The following is a 23,913-nucleotide window of genomic DNA, read 5'->3' on the forward strand; positions in this document are numbered from 1 at the left end:
TAAAATATCATTAAGAGACAAAAAAGATGCTGATGCCCCCCCCACGGTCCACAAAAACAAGTTCAACAAGTTTTTTGACTGGTTTTTTCGGTCTCAAAAAGAGTGTATGTTTTTTTTTTTTTTTGTTTTTTTTTTTGAAGGTTAGACTCGCCGAAACCAGAAAGGGAAAGAGAGAGGGCGGGGGGAGGGAGAGCGGCAGAGAGAGTGGAGTGACTCTTTGTAGATTGAAAACTGTTAATTTCTGTAGCTCTTAACGCATTCCCACTAAATATTTGTTCACATTCGCGTTCCATACGAAAACTCGAGTGTTTATGCAAGCTGAATCAATACCAGGCGGTGGCACGGGGCACGGGGCACGGGGCACGGGGGGGGCACTGTGAGAAGCGGCACGAATCTGCATCTGGAACTGGGTTGCTCATAAAATAAATAATTTTACTTTTATTTACTTATTTTCGATAAGAAAATGGTGCCAAACACACGAGAATTTTCCTATAGATCGGTTATAGAGGATTACCACCGATATCGCTGACATTTAGAGGGATATCCCGCCATAAAAGTTTCCATTTCCATTTACAATAAATTATCCAACGTGGAATTCCAGTGCGAGAGCGGACTGTGCGCTGATAACACAGCCCCAGAGAGTGAGAGTGAGAGAGGGGAGTGGGATAGGGCGGCCCTCTCTTTCTATCGTTATTTAGATACGCGACTACTCATAGCAGAATTTGTGCATCAAGTTTTGCCAGAGTTAACCCATGCGGGCCCCCCGTTTTGTGGCCATAAAGCCCCACATAAGCCGCTCTGAATACCTTTTGTGGGGTCGGCCAGGCGACAAGTTAATGCATTTAAAGAAATAACCAACCACGCAACCCGAAGCCGTAGGAAAAACAAAATAAAAACATCGGTCAGTAGCCGCTTTCAGACTTTTGCAACATTATACAACGCCAACAGGCAGCCCATCCGCACCCCTCAGAGCAGAGCAGAGACCCACCTTAGGGGCATGACACACATATTTAACGATGCGCCCATAAAAAATAAAAGTGAAAGAAAATGGTAACAAGAAAAGCAGAAGGGTGGGGTCGAAGCCCCAGACACCCTGAGAAACGAGGAAGCAAAAAAAAACATACTACCCCTGAGTGCAAGGGGTACTGCGTGGGGGGGGGGGGGGAGCACACACAGTTCGACGGCTGCTATCAATAAAGCCGATTAGATAAAAGAACTACACTCAAAAACCGTCCAGGTCTCGCTCCGAAAAGCGATTGAAATTGCACGAAGCTCCAAGCATGGGTGCCGTGCCATATGCCATGACACACACACACACACACACACACACACACACACGGAATGGGGGAACGGGGGGGAGTGGGGCAGGGAGAGAGCTACAAGACAGAGATGTGGCCCCTGCCTTAAATGGCAAAATGCTAAAGATGATGATCATAAATGCTTATGTCATGCAGGTGGGTGGCCCCCCCCTGAAGCCTGCCCCAAAGATAGAGTTCGACTTGGCCAATTAATTCTCTTTGTGAGCCATTTGATGGGGATAATTAATCTGGAGCCTGCTGCTCGACCATTGACAGATTTCATTTGACATCTATTAGCCGGGGCTTTTTGCCCAAAATCTCTCTTTCGAAAGTAGCGATTGCATTCAGTCGCTTCTCCCAATATGGTATTATATGGGGTGACGAACATGAAATGGATTCGTCGGGGACTTCATTTCATTGAAATCTTCGGGGAGTGGTTGAGAACCCAAAGGAAATCTGGTAACTAAGGGACTTTATCGAGGCTTTTGAAACAGAAATTCACTCTGTACGTCTTTGGGGAGTACTTTTTGCTATAAAGATTGTGGCTTTTCCCTTTTTGAATTAATCTGATCTTAAAAATTTCAATTTCATTCGAAAACCTTGCCCCAGTCTCTTTTTTTTTTTGTCACGTTTCTCTCGGGGCAGTACAATATTTAAATTTTTCATTCGAAATCAACAAATCAATTTCTTTGGACGTAAAACGCGATCATTATTCCGTAAATTACGTCAGAGGTCGGCAAATCTAACGCTAACGAAAAAAAAGAGAGGAAACACACACAAAAAAGCCCCAAAAAAAAACCGAATGAAAGAAATCAAAAACAAAATTCATAAAGAGCGAGAGGGAGAGAGAGAGAAATCTTGGGAGCAGCAAGCACTTCCTCTCTTCCGCACTCTTCCGCCCTCTTCCGCCCTCTTCCTCTCTCTGTTTCACACTTTTACTAGCTCTATCTAACCCTCCTTCCCTCACTCTCTCTCTGTCTTTCCGTTTAACAATCTTTCACTCTCTCATATACTATTTTTTTTTGTATATTTTTTTTTTTTGGCATATTTCATAAACTTTTGCTTATCTTAAAATACAAATACGAGCAGCGAACGATTCAAAATATACGAATATGTATACGAATAATATTCGGCTGAAGAAAAGACAGAAAACAGATGAGGGAAAAACTATAATTTGCCTTAAAAATCCCAAAATAGAAATCAAAAGAGCGCAAAACAGGGAGAATAATTATAGAAAATATATAAACGAAATATTTGCCCAATTTCATAATTAAATTAATCTTTGAACTAATTTTTATAATCGTGCGGCCCTCTCTAGCCGCTCTGCTCTTTCCCCAAAAGGTTAAACAATCAATTTCGCTTTCAATTGATCTCAATTGTGCGTGGCACCAGAGAGAGAGGGGGAGAGGGAGAGAGAGGGGGAGCCTGGACCGGGGTCAGGCAAGGGTTAAAGATGCCCCAGCATTATGCAAAAGACCTGGCTGTTGTGTCTGTCTTTCGATGCACGAAAAAGTTATTTCTGGATTGCAGCAGCGCTTCCAAAATGTGGCCAAGTGTGTGGGGGGGGGGGGGGGGGGGGGGGGGGTGCCGCTGCACAGCTGCAGATACATACGTCCGACCGAAAGCGTACAGCAGCTGTCGCTGGGGCTAAAGGAACCCGCCAGCAGGCAGCCCCAAAAACAGACCGAACACGTTCGAGAAATTCTTTTTCGGCATGTCGACGACTGCCAGGAGAATTATGCTTAGGGTGTGTCAACAGGCCATGAATGATGGAAAAACTCTGCACTCGTGATGGCCTGGAAAATGCTAGACCTCACGGGAAAGTCTTTCCCATTTCAACGCCTCTATCTGGGATCTATCTGGGATCTGTCTGGGTGTATCTTTTGCATCTCTCCAGCTCCCCTGAATCACCCTAACCCGAAAAAAAGCACAAAGAGATATTTGTTATGTATTTTCTTTGCTCTTTCTTTTCGACTTTGTTTGCAGTCGACGCTGCGCCGCAGCTGCCGTTTTGCTTATTGAAAACACAAAAATAAAAACAAAAACAAAAAAAAAACCCCAAAAACGAAGAAAACTTTTTGGTATTTTTAGACAAAGAAACGGAAAAAAAAAGACGAGAAGAAAATCCACCAAGCGCACATGTTTGAAAATATCAAAAAAGATGAAAACTAGAAGAAGCAGAAAGGAAAAACTAAAGGAAACGAAATGTTTATCGAAAAAAAGTGAGAAATAAACCAGAAGCCTTTTCCTGGAAAATGGTATTTTCAGTGTAGAGAAACGATTGCCACTATTTAGTGTTTCGTTTTTGTATCCAAATGCCATTTTCGAGTAGTTATTCCCCCTCTCTGTAGGCCCCAAAGCCGCACCATTCACTCTCGTTTTGTTTGCGCTTGCTCTTTGAAGACCTTTTTGCCTGAACTCTGACACTTTTTGAGGCTGTCATCTCGCGTCAAATTGCGACTGTCTGAGCCAACAGACTTTCAAACCAAAGACAATCGATCGTCGTGCGATATTTACGACCTATTGAGGTACATTGAAGAGAGCTTAAAGTACAAAAAAAAACTACACTCATATTTGTCAGTGTTGGCGCTTTGTGTTTTCGGCATGACTTTTGGCGAAAAATCGAATCGATTAGTCATGCCAAGTCCTCAAGTCCCATTGCCTTTCGTGGCGTATTTTCAGTCGAAGTTTTTGAGTGGTTTTTGTTTGAAAAAGTGAATGACTTGTGGAGCACAAATGGACACAAATCACAATTCATTTGGCATTTTCCAATGCGATTTCTTTGACTCGAATTTAAGACACTTTTGCCACTTTTGCCCAAGCTGATGTTTTCGCTGCCGTTGTTTTTTTGCTCTGGCCCAAAGGCAAAGCTAATTCAATTTGCATATCTCGAAGCCAAAGGAAAACGAAACGAATCGCGAAAACTATAATAACAATCTGTTCTGAAACTGAAACAGAAATCATATGGTGGGGGCACAGCCAGAAATACACATAAATTTAATGGCAGACTCGTAAAAACGTTGGGGCGGAAGGGTCTAGAGGCTGGACGGGCGGCCAGACACAACAGAACCGCATAAAAAACGTGACTTTTTCATAAAATCAGCAACAAAAATCTATGTTATTGTATGTCTGATGAATACAGTGTACGCTGTACAGTATGTTCATGTTTTAATCGAATAAAACGCGATTTAATTATGTGATTGCGTGTTTGATTCGATTGAATGCCAATCAGATCCATTAGCAGCTCCAGATATCAAATGGCAGCCACTGTGCGTACAGTGATGATCCGCACTGTATGGCACCAGCACGGGGCATGTGGCCTAGACCTTGCATTAGAACGGAAAAAAAAGGCTTAATTTGCATTAATTTTAAACACGATTTGTGGAAGTCTTAATCCCCTTTTTACCCCAAAATTATTTTACACAATTTTGTTGGGTTTTCCGTTTTCATTGAACATTATTTTGGTTGATTTTTCCATTATTATTTAACAGTTCATTAGACCCGAAGCTTTAATTGATTTTTGGTTCATTGCGTTTCTGTGCATAAAACAGTTAATTGAACAAACATTTTATTTCACAAATTTCCTAGCATTAAATCCTATCAACGATTTATTTGGCACTCTCAAAAATTATTTGAAAGTATTTTGATGTTTAGTTTAAAGTAATTTTTATGACAAATTCGTTGAGATTTATGTGCCTAATGACTCAGGGAATGGATTTTTTTTGTAGTTAAGAAATAAAACTCGGGACAAAAACGGGTTTTTGTTGAAAATTGAGGTGTTTAAATTATTAATTTGAGCTATTTGCGGAAAATATGATTGATTTCAAGATTGATTGATGAATTTGTGACAATTAAAAATTTACCTATTCTTTCACTTTCAGGTTTTGGATGGAAAATCTCCTTTAATACTTGGGTAAGTCCACAAAATCCTGAATTTAATTTTATTTACTTAAAAAAATTTATAAAAAAAAACCCCTAAAATTTGTGCTGCAATTCTGTAATATTTTCCAAAAATTCTGCATTGTTTTATATTTCTAAAAACTTTATTTGCAATTTTTTTATAAACACCCTAACAATTTTTTCTTTACACAACACTAAATTGACTTTCTCTGAGTGTGCGTTTTCTTGGCATTATAAAACAGAATTTCCGTGAAAAAAAAAACCCGATAAAAACCCACAAAACACCAGGAAACACAAACAATCCACAAAAGTAGGAAGAAAGACTCAAGTCTCGATGTCCGAATTTGGAGAGAAGAAACAGAGAGAAAACCAAACCAAACAAAACAAAACAAAACAGTAAAAAACAGAAAAAAAAAAAACGGAGAAGAAACAAGACAGAGAAGATCTTTAGTATATAAACACCTTTCGGTAGTTCCAGCTGATGATGCGACGAGAGTCGTTGTTGTTGTTGTTGTTGCTGCTGTGCTGCTGTATTTGAATTGTTGTTGGCTTTTTGTTGTTTCTTTGCGTTTTCGTTTTCTTTCTTCTTCTTTTGGTTGTTGTATGTTAAATTGTATTTGTTAATTTATTTAGTTTGCTGCTGTACGAAACACGCGCGAGTTGGAAGATGTGATGTGGCTGAAGTTGTGGCTTTTAGTGTTGCAAGCAGCTGCTGGACATGACGTCATTAAAATGCCGGTACAACAATGGGGCAGGCAGGCTTTTTGCGTGGGACTTTCCTTGTTCCTTCCGTGCCTTCTTTCCTATTCCTTCTCTCTATTTGCTGTCACACACACACTGGCTCAGGATCTGACAGTGGCACACACGCACACACAAAACACCGACACGCGTAGAGACGGCGGTGGGACAAACACACACGCGTCGTGTCGTTGTATTTGTATTTAGGATTCGTTTAAGAAAAAAAAAAATATTCCAGCACTCAATTTGCACTTCAATCGACTTCTTTTCGTTGCCTTTTGGTGGTAAACGCGCGCGCTTTCTTGAATGTTGCACAATTGCCGGATTTTGCAGCTTTCGAAATTGTTATAATTTTTGTTGTAATTTTTTTTTTTTTAAATATTGTTTCTGCTGCCTTTTTTTTTCTTGTTGACTGTTTTAATGCGGCGTTTGCACAAATTGTTCGATAGGCTATGCGCGCTGCTTGCTGCTTGCTGTCTGGTTTTTTGGTGTCTTGTATCTTGAACTCTGGCTGCGGCACACTGCACTCTTCGACGCTTCGGAACAGACAAACTGTAAATTCCTCGCAACCAACGGCCTCAGCGACAGGCAACGACAAGCAGCGGCAGGAAAACGACACGAAAACGAAGAGAGCCAACGAGCAAACGAGCAAACGAGCAAGCGAGCGCGTGCTTTGGCTCTCTCTCTCTCTCTCTCTCTCAGAAAAATACCTGACTCATGCTAGAAATTTCCCCTCTCTGTCGCTCTGCCGCTGTGCCACTGTGCCGCTGCGGGGTCTCTTATTGGATTATTACCACTGTGTTCGTTCGCTGGAGTTTGGCCCTCGTGTTTGCGCCACGAAGAGAGAAAGTGAACCACGAAGAGCAAGAGCTTAAGAGCGGTGGTGTGTTAAGAGAGCACTCACTTGGTCTTTTTGAGTGATTTCTGCTGCTGCCGCCGGCTATGACGCGTACCAAAAGGTTAACTGGCTCCGGAGACGGGACGGCTTTTTGGCGTAGGTTGCGGAACGTGCCCAAAACTGAGACTTGTTTTAGTGCAAATTTAAGCAAATCAATTTTATTGGAATTTGATGCGGACTTGGTAACACAATGACAGTAAATGACACTCTCCAGTGCTGGGTAATGAACGTTTAGGGCTTTAGCAACACTGAAGAAAAGTTCAAGTATTTTTCAATACTTTCTAAGGATTTCTGGTATTTGTGTAAATAAAACCCAAGGCTCCCCAAGTCCCAAAAATAAACTTGCACATTTATGAATTGGAACTTTGTCAAAGTCACCTTCAAATGTGTTCAATATGTCCCAAATCGTTTACGTAAATGCATCTCATCCATATCTATATCTGCATAGTATAACCGAATGCTCGAGGGGCTGGCACTGCACAGCCCAAAACGTACCAAAATAGACATTTTAAAGTGTCGCTCCGTCGCTTATAGAGAGCATACTGCATACATCATGACATTTCTGTGTCATAAATTTGTTGACGCTTCGTTCTTTTTGGATTTTTGGCAGCGTCCCCCCCCACACAGGCACCAGAGGCCCTGAAAGTCGTACGCATAAGGGGGTGGGGTGGAATTTCTATCGTTTGTACACTCCTGTGTGGGTTAATCGGAATGAAAAGTGAAGGGAAAACAACGATAGCTGAAGGAGAACCAGAAGGCAGTGCCAACAGACCTGTGAAAGCAGTCCAGAGAAAGAAAGAGAGAGAGACAGAGAGAGCAATCAAACGAGATCGAGAAACGCCCCCGCAATGTTTCTATATCTATTCCACTCCATCCCACTCCAGTCCAGTCCCCCACCCCCCTCTATTATTAGATATTAGAAGTCGCTGTGTGTTTGTTTTTGTGTGCACTATTTATAAACGTTTCGAAAACGGAGTTTTCGTGAGTGATCCGAGACCACATTCAACCGGCGGGGGGGGCACTGTGCGGTGCTTGCCTCTGGGGCAAGTGAAAGGTTTGTAATGATAGGTGCCCCTCAAGAGTGGGGGCAATCCATTAAACACAAAAAAAAAATGGGATTACGAGCAATATTTTGTGGACTTGATGAATGTAATCTTATTGAAAACCTTTTAGGAGGTTTACATTGTAATTTTTGCAATAAAAAAACATTTTGGAATAAGTATTCCGAGTAATATATTTCTTATTGGGGATGTTTCCCAAGGCCCTGGCCAGGAAACTCTACTGTTGGGGGCCCTCAGGCCCTCAAAAGTGACCTTCTAGAGGTCATTATCCAAACGAAGAGCTGCTGTGTGCTGTAAGTACTCTGATAAAAAATATCTACGACTGGCTGGATGGATGGATGGCTGCCTGGGATGTCTGCTATCGCCGAATGACATCTTTCTCTCTGTACCAAAGACGCCCACTGAAACATCTTTAACAACACATTTATAGAGGCCTGCCTCAGCCTTGTGGGCAGCTTGCGTCTGCTTCAGATACAGATACAAATGCAAACCGAAAGATACTCGCACTCGTACTGGCGTACAAAGCGACGGTTTGGCGGTCTGTCGATCTGTCGATCTGGCGGGCCGAAACCGGTTCCAGGCAAAATCAAAAGTTGCGCAGACGCCGTCGTCTCAGCTGCTGCTGACCAAAGCAGAAGTTTGGGAATTGGAATTGGAATTGGAACTGGAACTGGAAGTGAGATTTGGATGCTGTGGTGTGGTGTAGAGGGGGGTGGGGGGGGGGTGTGTGATCGCTGGATGCTGGGGGACCCCTCGTTTTGGGGGAGCCAGCCGGCTCATGGAAACGGGTTTGCTTCTCGTTTCTGCTACACCTTTTGCGCCTGTTCCTCCAGGGTTTCGTTCCGTTTCAATCCGATTCGAGAGAGAGAGAGAGAACGTGTTTCAAGGCTTTCAGCAGTGGCAGGGGCAGGGGCAGGGGCATGGGCTGCGGCAGGGTGTGTTTGTGGCCAGCAAGCAGCATTGAAAGAAAAGGAAAAGGAGGTCGCATTCAGACAAAGAGATCTTGGGAAAACAAAAGCCAGGCCTGGGGATTGGCTCGTATCCAAAGAACTTGGCTACGCGAGCGAGAGTGAGATGTGAGAGAGAGAGAGAGAGAGAGGTAGAGAAGCAGGGAAGTCCCACCCTAATCTAATTAGAAATAACGGCGAATGCCAAGAACAAGAGCATCGTATCGGGAGCACGCGATCCGCAAGAGACCGGCTAATGCATTTGCTCGTAAATTGGCATAAATAAAGCAAAAGTCACGTAGATCCGTGGCCAAAAAGCAGCGGCAGAGAAACCAGTTTCCAGTTACAGCCCAGGCCAAGAGAGTGGGAGTGCTGGGAGAGGGGGAAAGATCAGAATTCCAGATCAGATCATCCATCCAGCGGCGGCGACGGCGACAGCGACAGCGACGATGACGTCGCCATCTTCTGAGTCAGCGGCGGCGTCTGCTCTCTTTGCAAAGAGCGCCAACAGCTGGGATCCCCAATAGAGAGAGAGAGAGAGAGAGAGAGTGGCAATGCGTGGGTGCTGGTGGGCCCCCTCCCCCTCCCCCTCTCAAACGTTGAGCGGTTTGCTTGCGGGGTTTCTCTTGAGTGGAAGAGAGCGCCTGGACTGGTCTCAGGCCAAAGTGTTCCCAGTTTCAACGAATAAGAAGTTGGGAAATTTATCAAGAGCATTAAACAAGGAAAATTATGGTGAAATAAGACAGAACTAATTGAAGTACTATTCATGGTAATCCCTTTCACCTTTTACCTACCCCTATGTACGTGGGTCTCTCTAGACCCTGACTTGCATCATCCATTTCGTTGTCTTTCGAATTTAAATTAAGCAAATTACCGATAATTTCGATTGTTTGCACCTCCTACCGCCCCCGGCCCCCGGCCCCCGGCCTCCACCTAATACTTTATTCCTTCTCACCTCTCACCCCCCCCCCCCCCCCCCTGCTTAAAGTTTTCCCACCCACAACAGCCCAATGCAATTGAAACCCCTGCTGCAAGCCGCACAACGAAACCCCAGAGACAAAGGGCTGCCAGGAGGCAAGCGGCACGAGGGACGAGGCACGAGGCACGAGGCATGGCAGTCTGACTGCAGAGTCGAAGAAATTACGCTGATTGAACACTAATTTATTTGTTTGTTTGTTTTAACATTTTCGGCGCATTCGATGGCGGAGGAGGAGCAAGAGGAGACCGTAGACTCGACTCGCAAGTCGAAAAGTTTTCCCTCCTTAAGGTGCAACTCAGTCTTCCATGTGTGTGTGTGTGTGTGTGTGTGTGTGTGTGGGTGTGTGGCATCTTATGGCTTTTTGTTGCAATTCGTGAAGTGAAGTTCTTTCTTTGTCTGAAGCCGCTTTCTCGCCTAATTGGCTGTAATTGAAATTGGTCTGACGGTGGGGCGCCGCGAATGGCAGTGGCATGTGGCAGGTGCGATCGGGAAATCGATTCTTAATACATGATTTGGCTACAGTAAATGTTTCCTACAAGGGCGTGCCCAGGACTTCACGAAAGGGGGCATGTATAGTACTTAATACGACGATTATCCTGTGTGTAGAATCATAACCAGAGACACTCAAAGGCTATTACTGTTGCCAGTGAATCAATGAATGTTTTAACTAGCCTTTCCACAAGTCAAGACTTCACCCAAGTGGAAAGTTCTGCTTTGCTTCCTTCTGAAATCATTTCCGACCAAAAAAATAGGCTTTTCTAGCCCTCCAGTCTGGCCAGGATTTGCAAGGATACATCGTGGGATTGGTATGTTTTTTGCCTTGGATCCCACAAAATTTAAGAATCGCTCGAAAGTTGAGCTCCTCCTGAGACTACCACAGTCCCAGCTCTCAGTCCCCCACCAGCAAAAGTATCTCCACATCTAATGGTACCATTTTCATGAAAGAAAGAGGCCGATAAAGTCTTGCTTTAGAGATGCTTCCTTGAGGAAAAGCCTCACTGCCTGGTTCCAGAATCAGGATCCATTTCAACTACATATTCCTTAATATTTGTGGTAGAAGAAAGGGCTACCCCCTTGTTTTTTTTTTTGTATCAAACCTGTGACGGGCACGACTAGATACTCCATGGACCATGGACAGTTTTTTTTTGTCTTGAGGACTCAGTCACTCTTTCTCTGTCTTCTCTGGCAAGGGTATCTGCCTCTTCTTGCACACACACACACACACACTCCATCCACAAAGGATTTTCTTGTTGTTGTAGCCGGTGTGGTCGGTCCAACTTGTTTGCTCAAAATTCTGATATATTCACGTTTTGGCTTTTTGGCCACACGCTTTTTTTTTTGTTTTTCCCCCGTGTGTGTGTGTGTTGGCAGTATCTTTTCACTCGTGTTTATACCCTGTATAGCAAGGGTATAGGGCCACGGGATAGATAGAATGTCCGATTCATTAACGTTTTCTTTTCAGAGGCTGGGCACATCCCCTCCTGCCTCCTGCCTCGACTAGGATCATTTTTCCCTGGTTTCCCCCCTTTTTTTTGGGGTCCTGACCCTGTCTATAGGGTGTCCTAATGTCGCCATATCTAAGCTATATTTTTAACATTTTTTTGGGTTTTTTTTTTCCCCCGTTTTCCAGTCTGATGTGGGCGACCTTTTAGCGAACGTTTTCGCCATTTGCAGTTTTTCGCCTCTGGCAGCGGACAGGCCATCTCTCACTCTTCTCTCTCTCCCCCTCTCAGTGTCTCCTTTCCTGTGTTTTTTCTGCTGGTTAAGGGTACTCCTGCTGCCGTGTGTGTGTGTGTGTGTGTTTGTGTCCTGCCTGCGATCTCTGTTTGTGTTTTCCGAGTACTTGGTTATGGTAATCGAATTTCAAATTATTGCCACCAGCTATATGCACTGTCTGCTCTATCAGCGGATGGATGGTCGAAGGGGGGGGGGGGGGGGGCGCTCCCTTAGTTTTCCTTTTTGCTATGCCAAAAGTTTTTCCTCTCTCATTTTTTTTTTTGGATGTGGGTGTGTGGGTGGGCGTATTGGGTGACTTTTTTTCCACACTGAAAGATGAATTTGTGTTGTGTTTTTTTTTCCCCCCTGTTGTTGTTTGATTAGTTGTTGTTGCTGTTGTTACCCCGCACCCCCTCGCGTATGGGTGGGGGGTGTTTGTGTTTGTGTATTTTGAGGTTTTTCACCACTTCTCCCCGCCCCCCCCGCCTTTGTTTTTCCTACTTCTTTTTGTGGTTGTCCTCGTTGCCGTTTACATCCTGTTTTCGGCGAGTTTTGAATATTTTGCGGTGCCTGTTTTGTCATGCAATAATTTAATTGTCGGATTTGGCAGCTTAAGAGAGTAGCAGCAGAGGCAGCCAGCAGCCAGCAGCCAGCAGCCAGGGGGCACAGTCTGGGGCAGGTGTTGTCCCACTGTTTGTTTGTTTGTTTGTTTGCCTGTCCGTCCGTCCGTCTGTCCGTCTGTGTGTTTGTTTGCTTGTTTGTTTGTTTGCCTATCCGGCGGACACTTTGCGATTTATTTATGTTTGGATTTGCTGGCCTCTCTGCCCCTGTATTTCCGTTTCTTTTGACAAATTGATGAAATTAGTTGGCCAACAGGTTCTTTCGGGCCTAAAATATACAAAAATCTTTTCAAATTGCGTGAAATTCCATTATCGAAAAATGCTGCAAATTTAAGTCCAAAAAAACACAAACTTTTAGATAAAAACTCACCAATTGATACCCTTTTACAAGCGGCTTAATATTAACCTGTTTCTCGGGCGAATTTCTTGTGAGACACCCATTTGGGGGGGAAGGGTAAAGAAACATCTCTGGGGGTCAAATATTTCATTTCTGGATCAAAATATGTCTAAAAAAAGGTTTTTGTTTGTTTCAGAAACCACGTTTTGTAGGCCAGTCCATTCCTTTGCCCTCAACTTGGCCAAAACGCAATCGATTAATGGCTAGTGTTTCCACACAAATTTTAAATGGCTTAATGATTCGTTGGAGTCCGTTCTTTGTACACTTTTGAAGGCCATTTGACGACTTTCAGTTACAGAAATAGACACTTTCCTTGACCTGCCCCTCGTGGCATTATAATTAATAATCAACAGAAGCTTAAAGATTTTAATTAAAATCAACAGCAGACTGAACGCGGCTGCTGCTGGTGTGTCTTTCCGTTGCACGCTATGGCTTTGTCCTGCTCATTATCTTTGCTTAACGTTGGCAACCCTGGTAGCCCCTGGCAGCCGCTGCCCCTGCCGCCGATCAACCTGCGTTGATTTCTTTTAATTTAGCCGCAACGACCTGCATTGAAACGCTTTTGTGTCGCACTCGCTACATGTCCTGCATGCTGCTCCGCCCTGCTCCTTCCTGCTTCCCCCCTGCTCCTTCCTGCTGCCAGCTTCGGCTCCAATTTTAGTTGCAATCCGTTTTGCTGGCAACTTGGCCAAGTTTCAGTTTCAGTTGCAATTACTTGGCGCACCTGAAGTGGACGACAGCAACAGCAACGATAGCGATGGCGATGGCGATGGCGATGGCGATGGCCATGCTGGGTCAAAGGTTAGTTTGTTTGTTTGTTTTCGTTGTTGTGGCGACTCCATTCCATCGTTCGCCGTCGGATTGCACTCCTTCCTTCATAGGTTTTATTTTTATTTTTATTTTCCTTTTCTGCCAGGAGGATTCCTTTCCATTTTTCCCTCTACCGATTTTTCTGTTGACTCTGCGATTTCTATTTACGCTCCGCTCTGCTCTGCTCCGCTACTGTTGTTTGTCGAGTTTCAACTGCAATTATGTGAATTTCCACCGTGCACAGCATAAAACATTTCCCCCCCCTCCCCCCCTCTTTAGTCCTTCCCAGCTGATGCCACACCCCTGTACGGGCCAGGACTGCTGCAAGCTCAAAGTCAAACAGCGCCTGGCAAAAAGTAAACAGCTTCAAAGTCAATAAGAGTAGGGTGGGGGGTCAGAGGGGGCAGGGGGAGGAGTGGAGGGGAGATGCAACTGAGATACCACTTAAGACTACGCCTTTGGCCCCCCCAAAAAGTGTTGTCAACAGCCTCAGGTCGGGAGTCTCAGGTCGGGATACTCCGTGTCATCCGCCATCACAAAGATACGATCAACTGCAGAATGCAGAATCAATCAAGATGGATTGGATCTACTTTTGTGTGAAGAGATATTGCAATCGAATGTTGAATGCCTACACTCAGAGAAAAATGGCACAGCAACAAGAAATACGCCCATATTTTACAATAAATACTCGGTTTTTGAATAAAACCATAGAGAAATTAAATAGATAAATAAATACATTAAAAAAAGAAAACATTAATAAATACATAACAAAATAAATAAGTAACAAATAAATAAATAAACAACAAAATAAATAGATTACAAAAAAATAAATAAACAAACCATAAATAATCACATAAAAAAATAAATAAATAAAAAATAAATCAATACATAAATATATAAAAAAATAAATAAAAACATATGTAAATGTATTGAGAAATCTTTTTTTATAATCAAAATATAAAACCCTTAAAAATAAATAGAATATGTTCAATTTGCAGTAAATATTTATAATCAAAATATATACACAAAAAAAAAATTTAAATATGAAATTAATTTATTTGAAATAGGGAAAACTTTTAAATAAAATATTTGCATATTATTTTTAAAGTACCTTGAAAAATTTCCACTTTCGTTGCTATAAATTATATCCCCTTTTTAATAATCAAAATATAAAACATTTAAAAATAAATAGAAATATTTATAATCCAAATATAAAAATATTTAAATTAAATATAAAATGAATTTATTTTAAATATGGCAAATTTGTAAATAAAATATTTGCATATTATTTTTAAAGTTCATAAAAAAAGTGCCACTCTCGTTGCAAAAATATTGGTATAAAATATCTCCTCTTTTTAATAACCTGAATATAAAATATTTAAAAATAAAAATAAATATTTATAACCATAATATAAAAATATTTAAATTAAATACAAAATTTATTTATTTTAAATATGGCAAATTTGTAAATAAAATATTTGCATATTATTTTCAAAGTTCATAAAAAAAGTTCCACTCTCGTTGCAAAAATATTGGTATAAATTTTCTGCCCTAAAACCAATCGAATCTCAGTGTTTTTTTTCTCTCGGTGTACCGGGCTTTATAGTGTAACGGGACTATTTTTTACAATTTAAGAATCAAGAAACCTGAAATTTTTAGATCGACTAGGCCTTGAGATTTTCGATTTATTCCACAGTATCTTTTGAGCCTCGTGAAAATCTATTTATTGTAGATCTTTCCCTAAAAAGTACCGAAGAAAATTTAAGTTGTTTTTTTTTTTAATTTTCAAAATTTGTTGGGGCTTTGAAAAAGAAACTCATGACCAGAAACGGCACTAAGAAACGGGTGAGTAGCATGCAACAATCGATGGGCATACTGACGGACTAGAGATATCCAGGTGGATGCCCCCGCCACCCCATCGCGAAGGTTGAGCAAGAGGATCCAAGGCAGGAAGCCAGTGCATGTCCTCAGTTCAAGCCTCCTTCGACGCATTTGTCGCATACCGCCCAAAGGAAAACGGGTCTATATGAAGGCGAAGGTCTGGTACCTCAATCCTCAGTTCAGAAAGTCCTTCGAGGCTGGCTCCGTTTGCAGCGTGTGCCGCGAGGTGCATCCGCCACGAGGATCCGACGAGCAGGCTCCGGTGAAAGTTCAGCAGGAAGTCCAAACGGAGGAGGTCTGCACTTCCAGTTCCAGTTCCAGTTCCAGTTCCAGTTCCAGTGGTGATCTGACCAGCAAGGATTAAGCCCATTGAAGGTCTCTTCTGGACATCTCCACAACCGTAAAGTGTCTACTCGTGAGATCTGCTCAATAAACAGCGTGTTTTAGGGCGTGGCCTTTCGGAGGCGAGCAGGAAGCCCACTGTTTTTCCGCTCTTCCATTCACTTGGTGTCACGTAGACTCTTGGTTTGCTTTGAGGGAGGGCTTTGCCAGCAATCAACAAATAAAAAGCCTTTGGACAGTGGCTCAATTTTCACTTAAAACAAAGTTGGCGACAGGATGTTGGCATGCGATGTTGCTGCTGTTGTTGGGTTTTTGTAATCAGAGCAAAGCATAGACGGCACGGCAGACACATGACAGAGCAGGTCCGGTGTCCCCGACGCTGGGCTTACGTGATTTCGGCCTTTAAAATCACGGTTTGGGTCCAGCAAAAAAAAAAAGTAACCAAGAAGGAAGAAGCCACGCTCTGGATACCCTTTCCTTGCGCCTTCTTCATGGCGCAAACAAAACAAAAGAATGCTTGCCAAATCAGCAAAAGAAAAACAGTATTCTATGTGTGTGTGTGTGTGTGTGTGTGTGTGTGTGTGTGTGTGTGTGGCTCACGTGACATTTGTTTTGGCCAGGGTCCTCCTCTCCTCATTTAACGACAAATCAGCGAAGCGAACGTACCTGAAACGAAGAAAATTTGGTGGGGTTGGAGAATTAGTTGGATACGTCTACAGATTGTATATTTAAAGAGCTTAAAGAGCTAGTTTTGATTCCCAAAGACCCCAGATAGAGCTTGCTCGAGGCCATGAATCTGACCATCTTACTGTGCGCCCTCGGTATGCTTTGCCCTCTGGCGTTGGGGCAGGACTCCTTCTATCTGGAGTGTGGCAAGAATATGGTCTACAACGATGCAACCATGAGCTGCGTGTCCATGAAACGGGTGAAGCAAGCAAACTGCCCGCCTGGCTTCAAATACAACAGGTTCTCCCAGTGCGAACGCGTGGCCTACAAGGCAGGGAAGTAAAGTAAGGCCCCCCCCAGTTCCGACTATAAAGATAAACCCTGAAATCGATTTTTGTAGACCTTTTGGTTCCGCTTGTGCCACCTTCTGCGGATCACAGTTCACTTGAAGACATGTTCCAGAATATACCCCTAATTATCGTTCTGTGCCTCTTCGGAATGATAGCCCAGGCCTGGACGAAGGAGACGAGCTGCCCCGTGGGCTACAAGTACAACAAGTACACCCAATGCGTGCGCGTCGCCTACAGGGGAGGGTAGAGAAGGGGGATATGAAATAAAAGACGAAATCTTCAGACCAAGAAGGCGGTCCAGAGCGTCCATTCTTTATTAGTTCTTCTTCCCATCAGGGGCGTGGGACATCCTTGCCATAGCCCCTATTGTAGCCCCACCACTCGCCGGTGTACGCGGTGGTGGCCTTGGTGGGCGGTATCTTTCGTGGCGGCTTCCTCGGCACCGGCGGATAGAAGAGACCGTGCCACCACTTGCGGATGGTGCCCCACTGCTGCTTGCCGTGGTACTTGACGCGCATGCACTGCTTGTACCGTGCATTCATCTTGTAGCCCCAGGGGCAGGACCGATAGCTGCGTGGCTCCACCACCGGCTGGCACTCGCCCATTTCCACACTCCAGGCGAATCCCTCTTCGCAGGGTATCCACTCGGATGTGTCCACAAAGGAGTAAGACCCGTCCCATTCGGATTCCACAGGCGAGTGGATCATGGGCGTGGTGGACTCCACAGGCCAGTGGATCATGGCCGTGGTGGACTCAACAGGCGAGTGGATCATGGGCGTTGTGGACTCCACCATCGAGTAGGACACGTCCGACAACGACTCCATTCGAATGCAACTAATTTTCACGGATTTCGGAGGAAATGAAAGCCACTTTACTACAGTTTTCATGGGGCTCTTATCTACAGTTTCGGCTATCAAGGCATTAGCCATGCTCTAATCTAATTCCGATCCAGCACGACCTTCGCCTACGAATTCCAGCTCCAAAGCGGAAATTCTTCGGCGATCTTGAGGCTCTCGCGTTTCGGCTTGGCCTTGCTTGGAGCCTTGGGCGCGTTCCTGGGTTTCTTTGGGCTCGAGGACACGACCTTGGTGGTGGCCTTGGGGGCGGTCTTTGGTTTCTTTGGGCCAGGAGCCTTTTGGGGGGTCCTCGGTTTCTTAGGTTTTTTGATTTTTCCTTTGGTCGCCACTTTCGATGGGGCCTTTTTGCCGATCTTTGGCTTCGACCAGCTCCAGGGGTGCCATTCCACAGCCGGCACGGGGTTTGCTTGACGCTGATCGGACTTTCGGGGGGACTGCGAGTTTTTGGGGGCGGTTCTTCCTTCTCCGGCGCCTTCTGCTGGTGCGTCTTCACCCTCTGCAGGTGCGTCTCCACCTTCTGCAGGTGCGTCTCCACCCTCTGCAGGTGCGTCTCCGCCCTCTGCTGGTGCGTCTCCACCCTCTGCAGGTGCGTCTCCACCTTCTGCAGGTGCGTCTCCGCCCTCTGCAGGTGCGTCTCCGCCTTCTCCTGGTGTTTCTTCGCCCTCTGCAGGTGCGTCTCCGCCTTCTCCTGGTGTTTCTTCGCCCTCTGCAGGCTTGTCTCCTCCCTCTGCAGGCTTGTCTCCTCCCTCTGCTGGCTTGTCTCCTCCCTCTGCTGGCTTGTCTCCTCCCTCTGCTGGCTTGTCTCCTCCCTCTGCTGGCTTGTCTCCTCCCTCTGCAGGCTTGTCTCCTCCCTCTGCAGGCTTGTCTCCTCCCTCTGGAGGCTTGCCTCCTCCCTCTGGAGGCAGTGTGGTCACACCTGGTGGTGGTGCGGTCGTGCCCGTTGCTGAGCCTGGTCCATCTGTTGCTTTTGTCGCATTCGCATCCGGTTCTGAGGTTACCTCCTCATCAGGGGTATCGAAATCGGGACGGGGTTCGGGATCGGGCTTAAAGGTTGGTGCAAGTGGAAAAGGTGTCGGTCCCACCGGTCCCAACGCGTCTTCCCACGGCATTTGGCCGCCTGGATACCGGGGCGTAGTCGTGGCCTTGGGAGCGCTCGTTTTGTCCGGCATAAACCAACCAAACTCCTTGCGGATTGTGTCCGGATGCTGTCGCGGCTTGTACGCCATTCGCACGCACTGGTCCCTCTGGTACGGATTGAGCCAGTGGAAGCCCCAGGGGCATTCGTGCCGCCGCGCCGGCCCCACCATCTCGGGCCCGAAGATGCCCACAAGGCAACCCACAAGAGATACCAACGGAAAGCCCAATGTCCCGATCATGTCGCTTCGGCCACCTGGCAGACATTGCAGCTGCAGGTCCGTTCTGGTCTCCGATCTGGTCTCGATTAAAGTGTGACCAATTAAGCAGCTAATGCAGATACAGATACAGATACAGATACAGATACAGTACGCTGTAAAAACTTTGCCCATTTCCGGCCCGGTGGGTGGGCCAAGTCGGTGGCAAGTTTTGAAACTTGCCCCCAAAACGACAGAGACAGAGATCAAAAGCCGAGGAGGAGTCTGACACCTGAAGGACTGGCAAGAGGACCCCAGACCCAGAGAGCTTTCATCTCGTTTCACCTTCCTTTTTGTTTGCTTGTGTTGTATCTTTCTCTGTGCCTTGTGCCTTGTGCCTTTTGCCGTTTGTTTGTTGTGTGCCACTGCTGGCGGGTGCCACAGTCTGTCGCCCGGAAACTGAGTGCACTAAAAGTGTCGCCTTGCAGCAACTCCAGACTTGGAAAGATAATCAGACGGGGTGCAACTTTTGATAATGGTTTATCTGTGCCGGGCTGCCTTTTTTTATCTTTTTATCTTTTACCTTTTTCTTTTTTTTTTGGCTTCAAGTTGCCACCGAATTGAGTGACTTTCATCAGCCGTCTCCCGTCTCGTCAGCTCCATTTACAATTTCCTCGAAACCGAAGTTTAGGCACCCTTGGATCTATATCTTTCGCCTCCATGGCCAGAGTTTGCCCTTTGGTCATCTCAGTGTATCTTTATAGTTGGCTACTTTCTCTCTGGTCTGCTCTTTTTAGCATTTAATTATTTGAAAAAATGCGCACACAGGCATCTCGCATTACCGAGTGGGGTGGGGGGGTGGCGATGAGGGGGCATCCGTCATCCGATGCTTCGTCCAAGGGAGGGAGGTGTGGGTGGAGGGAAATCGGATTTGGTAGCGAAATGTAGTGAAAGTGTGATGCAACGATTGTCAGGGCATTCGATAGCATATACCTCTCAGAAAAACCCTTGGAAATACACGTTTTATTCCAATTTGAGCAACTTTTTTGCCAGTAAACCATTTGGTAATCCATTGGCTACAGTTTTAATCCCCTACCAGGGTCATCTACCAGCAGAAGGCCCTGTCCCAGGGCCGATCAATCCCTAGCCAACCTTCTTGCCTCGTTTTCTTCTCCTACTCTTCTCGTCGCTTTCGTCGTCGCTCTCTGGTTGACTCTCCTTCAAAGGCGGAGCTTTGACCAGTCTACGGCTGCTTGTACCGCTCTTCACGGGTGCATCTCTTTTTCTAAAGTCTTCTTGCCCTCCGCCAGGCATTGCCGGTTGTTCGTCTACGCCTCCACCTCCGCTGGGCATTTCCGGTTGTTGTAGCTCGTCTACTTCGTAGTTTTGAGCTTGTCTGACCGCCGGTTTTTGGGCTGCCATCTCCTCCGCCGGGCTTGGGGTCGTCCACTTGGCCTTTGACCACTTTGATGTTGTAGATTTTTCCACCGAATCCTCCCACGGCATCCAGGGGGTGATTGGTTTCTTCGTCGTGGTGCGTATGAACCATCCAAAGACTTTTCTTAAGATTTCCGGCTCCTGCACGGCATGGTACTTCCTGCGCGAACACTTGAACTTCTCCCAGCTCGTCCAGCTGTAGCCCAAGGGGCACTTGACGGGCCTCCGGGCGCGCCACAGGGGCGGCGAATCGATCACCTCGGGCAGCACCTGATCGGGCCACAAGATCCCACCGGACATGCCGAACAGCTCCAGAGATGCCATCGGTCCGCTCGTCACTGGCCAGGCCATCCCACTCCAGGGTTGTGCATCGAATCTTGATTAAAGGGTGACTTATCCATTGTTCCAGCGAGGGATCAGCGTGACAGATCGTTTCCCCGGTCAAATCGAGCGAATTTGAATTGACTCCTGCCTCGCCTGCTGTCAGAGAGCGTGTGGGGATGACGGGATGACGCAGGGACAGACGTGGAAGGAGCGGCTGACAACATCGTCTGACAGTTTGGCTAACATTGAAAGCGGCAAAATGTTGCGGTGCTGCCTGCCAAATGACATGATTTCTCTCGGTCCTGATTCCACTCCCCCCCCCGCGCCCGGCAGCAACTCGGGAACTGAGCGAAACTTTTGCTTATCTACGTTGCAGCCACAAGAAGCCCCCATGCCACATGCTGCACCACCCACCCATCCATCCATCGTCTTGAGGCAGTTTCACGTTGTTCTTGCGTCTTGGCTTGGTGCATCGCTCTACACATGCCAGCACAGAATTCTTTGGGACTCTGGCCATGGCTTTGTTGCCACTTCATGCCTCATGCCTCATGCCTCATGCCTCATGGCTCCTGGCTGCCGCTTGTGCGTGTTTCATTTTATTTTGTTGGCACAAAATTCGGTTTTTAGTGGATTTTGTGGCAAATGATTTTTGCCGGCTGCCGTTACGCTTGCATAAACTTTAATTTAATTTCTGGCCAAAACAGCAAAGCAGCCATCCATCGAGTGCCCAACAGAAATTAAAGCAAGAAAGCGTCCAACCTTCCTGCGAACCTAAAGCACTTAAGAATCTATGTATCTGTGCAGTCCATGAGATTTTGTGCACTATTTTCTGTGGCGTCTGAATCGCATTCAATCAGTATTTGCCGAGCTTCTTGCGACACGGGAGACACACGCTTCCATCAATTCAAATGTGTCTGCCACATGAGGCACACAAAACGGTCGCCAGAGGGGCGAAGGGGGGGCTGCACAAAAGTGCAATTGAGTTGAAAGACGTGCCAAAAGGGCGGAAACCCGAGCACAGGCCAAGGAAAAAGCCATAAAAATGGCTGAGAAGCATCACCCCCCCTCTTGCAGGTGAAAAATTATAGCGTAAAATTCATATTTGATGACTTTTTGATTGCCAAAACCGAAAACTCTTGTCCGCCTTCAGCGGCAACCCGACTCGCAGTCGCAGTCCCAGGACCCTGCCTCAATCTCAGCCATAGATTCAGGTCCTTCTTCAGCCACATAATGCCTTGAAAAGTGCTTTCAATGGCGTCATTGTCAACGTTCTTCACCGCCATCATCATCATCATCATCCACATCCACCTCTGCATCCACCTCTGCATCTGCTGGAGCTCAAAGCTGGAGCTGGAGCTCTGGCTGTGGCTGTTGTTGCATGTGTAGTGCCTGTGATCCAAAGCAATGCCAAAGCTCTGGGATTAAGTTGAGGCTTTGGGTAGATGATGGCTTGCCACAGCTCAGAGCCAAGCGTGTGCCAAGCATTCCTTCCTTTTACATTTTTCAATATCTTGTGTCGTTGGGGGCCCTCGGGCTCTCGATGTGCTCGAGTTTCCAGGTATGTGCCATACATCTCTGACTGCGAATGGAGGCGGACATTCGTCATTGCACATCACCCCTCTCTAACCAGCTCATTTCAATTAAAACAAGGGCCACCATTGGCGTTGGCGTTGGCCCCGCGCGTCCTTTGGTGTTGACTGATGACACTAATGCTCTCCCTCATGCAAGGACCTGGCCGGCACGGACATCAATGACGCGTTAATTGGCATTGTGTGTGCTCCCTCCGCCCCTCCCCTCCCCACTCTTGTGTAATGATTTCTGCCTGATGTCATACAACTTTTTAGCCAAAAAAAAAACGGGAAAATACCAACAAATTAGAGAGAGGCGGAAATGAAAACATTTTGTCACACGTTGACCTTAATTAAAGGACTCTTTAATGGCACCCCATTAAGGTAATACTTTAAAAGGACCTCATTAAAGCCCTGATAAACGAGGGACAAAGGAGGAAAGAGGTATTTATAGAAGCGTGATTACCAAAGACGTTCGATTAGAGGGAAGCAAAGACATCAAGATCTTTCTGAGGACCCAGGACCAAGCTCTCTTTTGGCATTTCAAAAGCCAGATCGTCTGCCTGCCATTGAAATGTATGGCCGTTACTCATCGTTACCCCCCGATAACCCGGTAATCGCTGGCACTACTACTATATTCCTATGCCCCAATATAACAATCAAATTTATCCGATTTATATGGGATTTTTCTCCCAGGAACTTCCTGTTGTTCTGTTCGCTCATTAAGCACTGCCTCGAGCTATGATTTGGTTGATGTTCTCAAGTAATCAACCAAAATGCTGGGCCCTGCCAGGACGAGGAAGCCAGCAAAACCGACTCCGAGTCTGGCTGGCGACTCTCTTGGATGCTTCGAGGACAACAAAACCCAACGATTTTTATATGCCATTTGCCGATTTTACAACTTTGCTGGCGCCTGGCTTATGCCGTACCCAAACCAACTGTGGCGCACCACCCACCGCCCCCCAGTCGGCTGCCAGTTGTTTGTTGGCGCCATGGTGGGGCACAGGCTTTGCCCTACAATCATGGCTTTTGTTTTTTTTTTCGCCAGTCGGGGACGTCGCGTCGCGTGCTTGGGCTTGGGCCATTTTCCATTTTCATGGCATTCGTCGCCAAAATGGCGTTGCGTGCCGCCGCGAAATGTTTGTCGAAAATTTCTGTGAAAGCCAAGCCCAAAGATACCCCGGGAAAAAATGCAAAACCCAACGAAGTGCCAGGCGAAAATCAATGGGTATATCAGTGGGTGTATTAGTGGCAAACACATTGAAATTTGTATGCGTCACAATCATTGGAGTCGCAGTCACAGGCCAAAGGACGAATCAAGTCATTTCTGGTGTAGCAGCGAAAATCATAAAAAGATTTATGGGGCCTTCAAGGCAACAGTCTACCACAGAGAGTATCCATTCCGATGGGTAGGGAGGGGGCAAGGTGCGTGCTGGGAAGCAAATAAAATAAAACAAATATTTGATGATATACTAGTGGCATTAGATAGCTACAAAAATCACCAGAAACATGGGCACTGGCATAAATCGTAGTGTCTATAAGTTGGGAGGTGGACAAACCGTGCTCGAAGAGCCCCAAGGGGGGGTGTGGGGTTGGGGCTTCCCTTTCGGTTGCCAGGTTTTAATTCATTTTGCAACTGGAAACTGAAAACTTTCGGGGCGTGGCCACAAACTTTTACTGGGCCTGTGGCAGGGGCGCGGGGAGGGGGGGGGGGGCCTACTTTCATTGTGCAATCGAAAACTTTATGCAACAATAAAATGCTTCCAAAAAAAAAGTGCAGGCAAAATGGAGGC

The 23,913-nt window shown here is 45.8% G+C and overlaps 2 protein-coding genes across 10 annotated transcripts in view; one reads left to right on the forward strand and one right to left on the reverse strand.

The window, feature by feature from the left end:
* LOC108158029 (protein muscleblind) overlaps positions 1-23,913 on the reverse strand; it is a 129,893-nt gene that overhangs the window by 87,347 nt on the left and 18,633 nt on the right. For 4 of the 9 annotated variants that reach the window (XM_033392201.1, XM_033392211.1, XM_033392204.1 and 1 more), the window contains exon 1: positions 5,661-6,499. The exons of 1 other annotated variant lie outside the window; for it this stretch is intronic. The gene's annotated coding sequence lies outside the window, so the exon portion shown is untranslated. Of the gene's footprint in view, positions 1-5,660; positions 6,550-23,913 lie in introns of those variants that run through there. 4 more of the 9 variants (XM_033392209.1, XM_033392210.1, XM_033392220.1 and 1 more) reach the window with 3 other exon arrangements.
* LOC117185808 lies at positions 15,069-15,755 on the forward strand. Its single transcript, XM_033392226.1, has 2 exons — positions 15,069-15,209; positions 15,262-15,755. Exons 1-2 carry the CDS (start codon positions 15,183-15,185, stop codon positions 15,607-15,609), a joined length of 375 nt encoding a protein of 124 aa, XP_033248117.1. The 5' UTR covers positions 15,069-15,182; the 3' UTR covers positions 15,610-15,755.

The sequence above is a fragment of the Drosophila miranda genome, chromosome 3 (genome assembly GCF_003369915.1).
Source record: "Drosophila miranda strain MSH22 chromosome 3, D.miranda_PacBio2.1, whole genome shotgun sequence".
Classification (NCBI taxonomy): domain Eukaryota; kingdom Metazoa; phylum Arthropoda; class Insecta; order Diptera; family Drosophilidae; genus Drosophila; species Drosophila miranda.

Bases quoted from the DNA above. Each gene is read 5' to 3' on its own strand.
- LOC117185808 (XM_033392226.1), top strand. From the start codon at position 15,183: ATGACCAGAAACGGCACTAAGAAACGG. The intron at 15,210-15,261 runs GTGAGTAGCATG...AGAGATATCCAG, and splicing joins GAAACGGCACTAAGAAACGG to GTGGATGCCCCCGCCACCCC.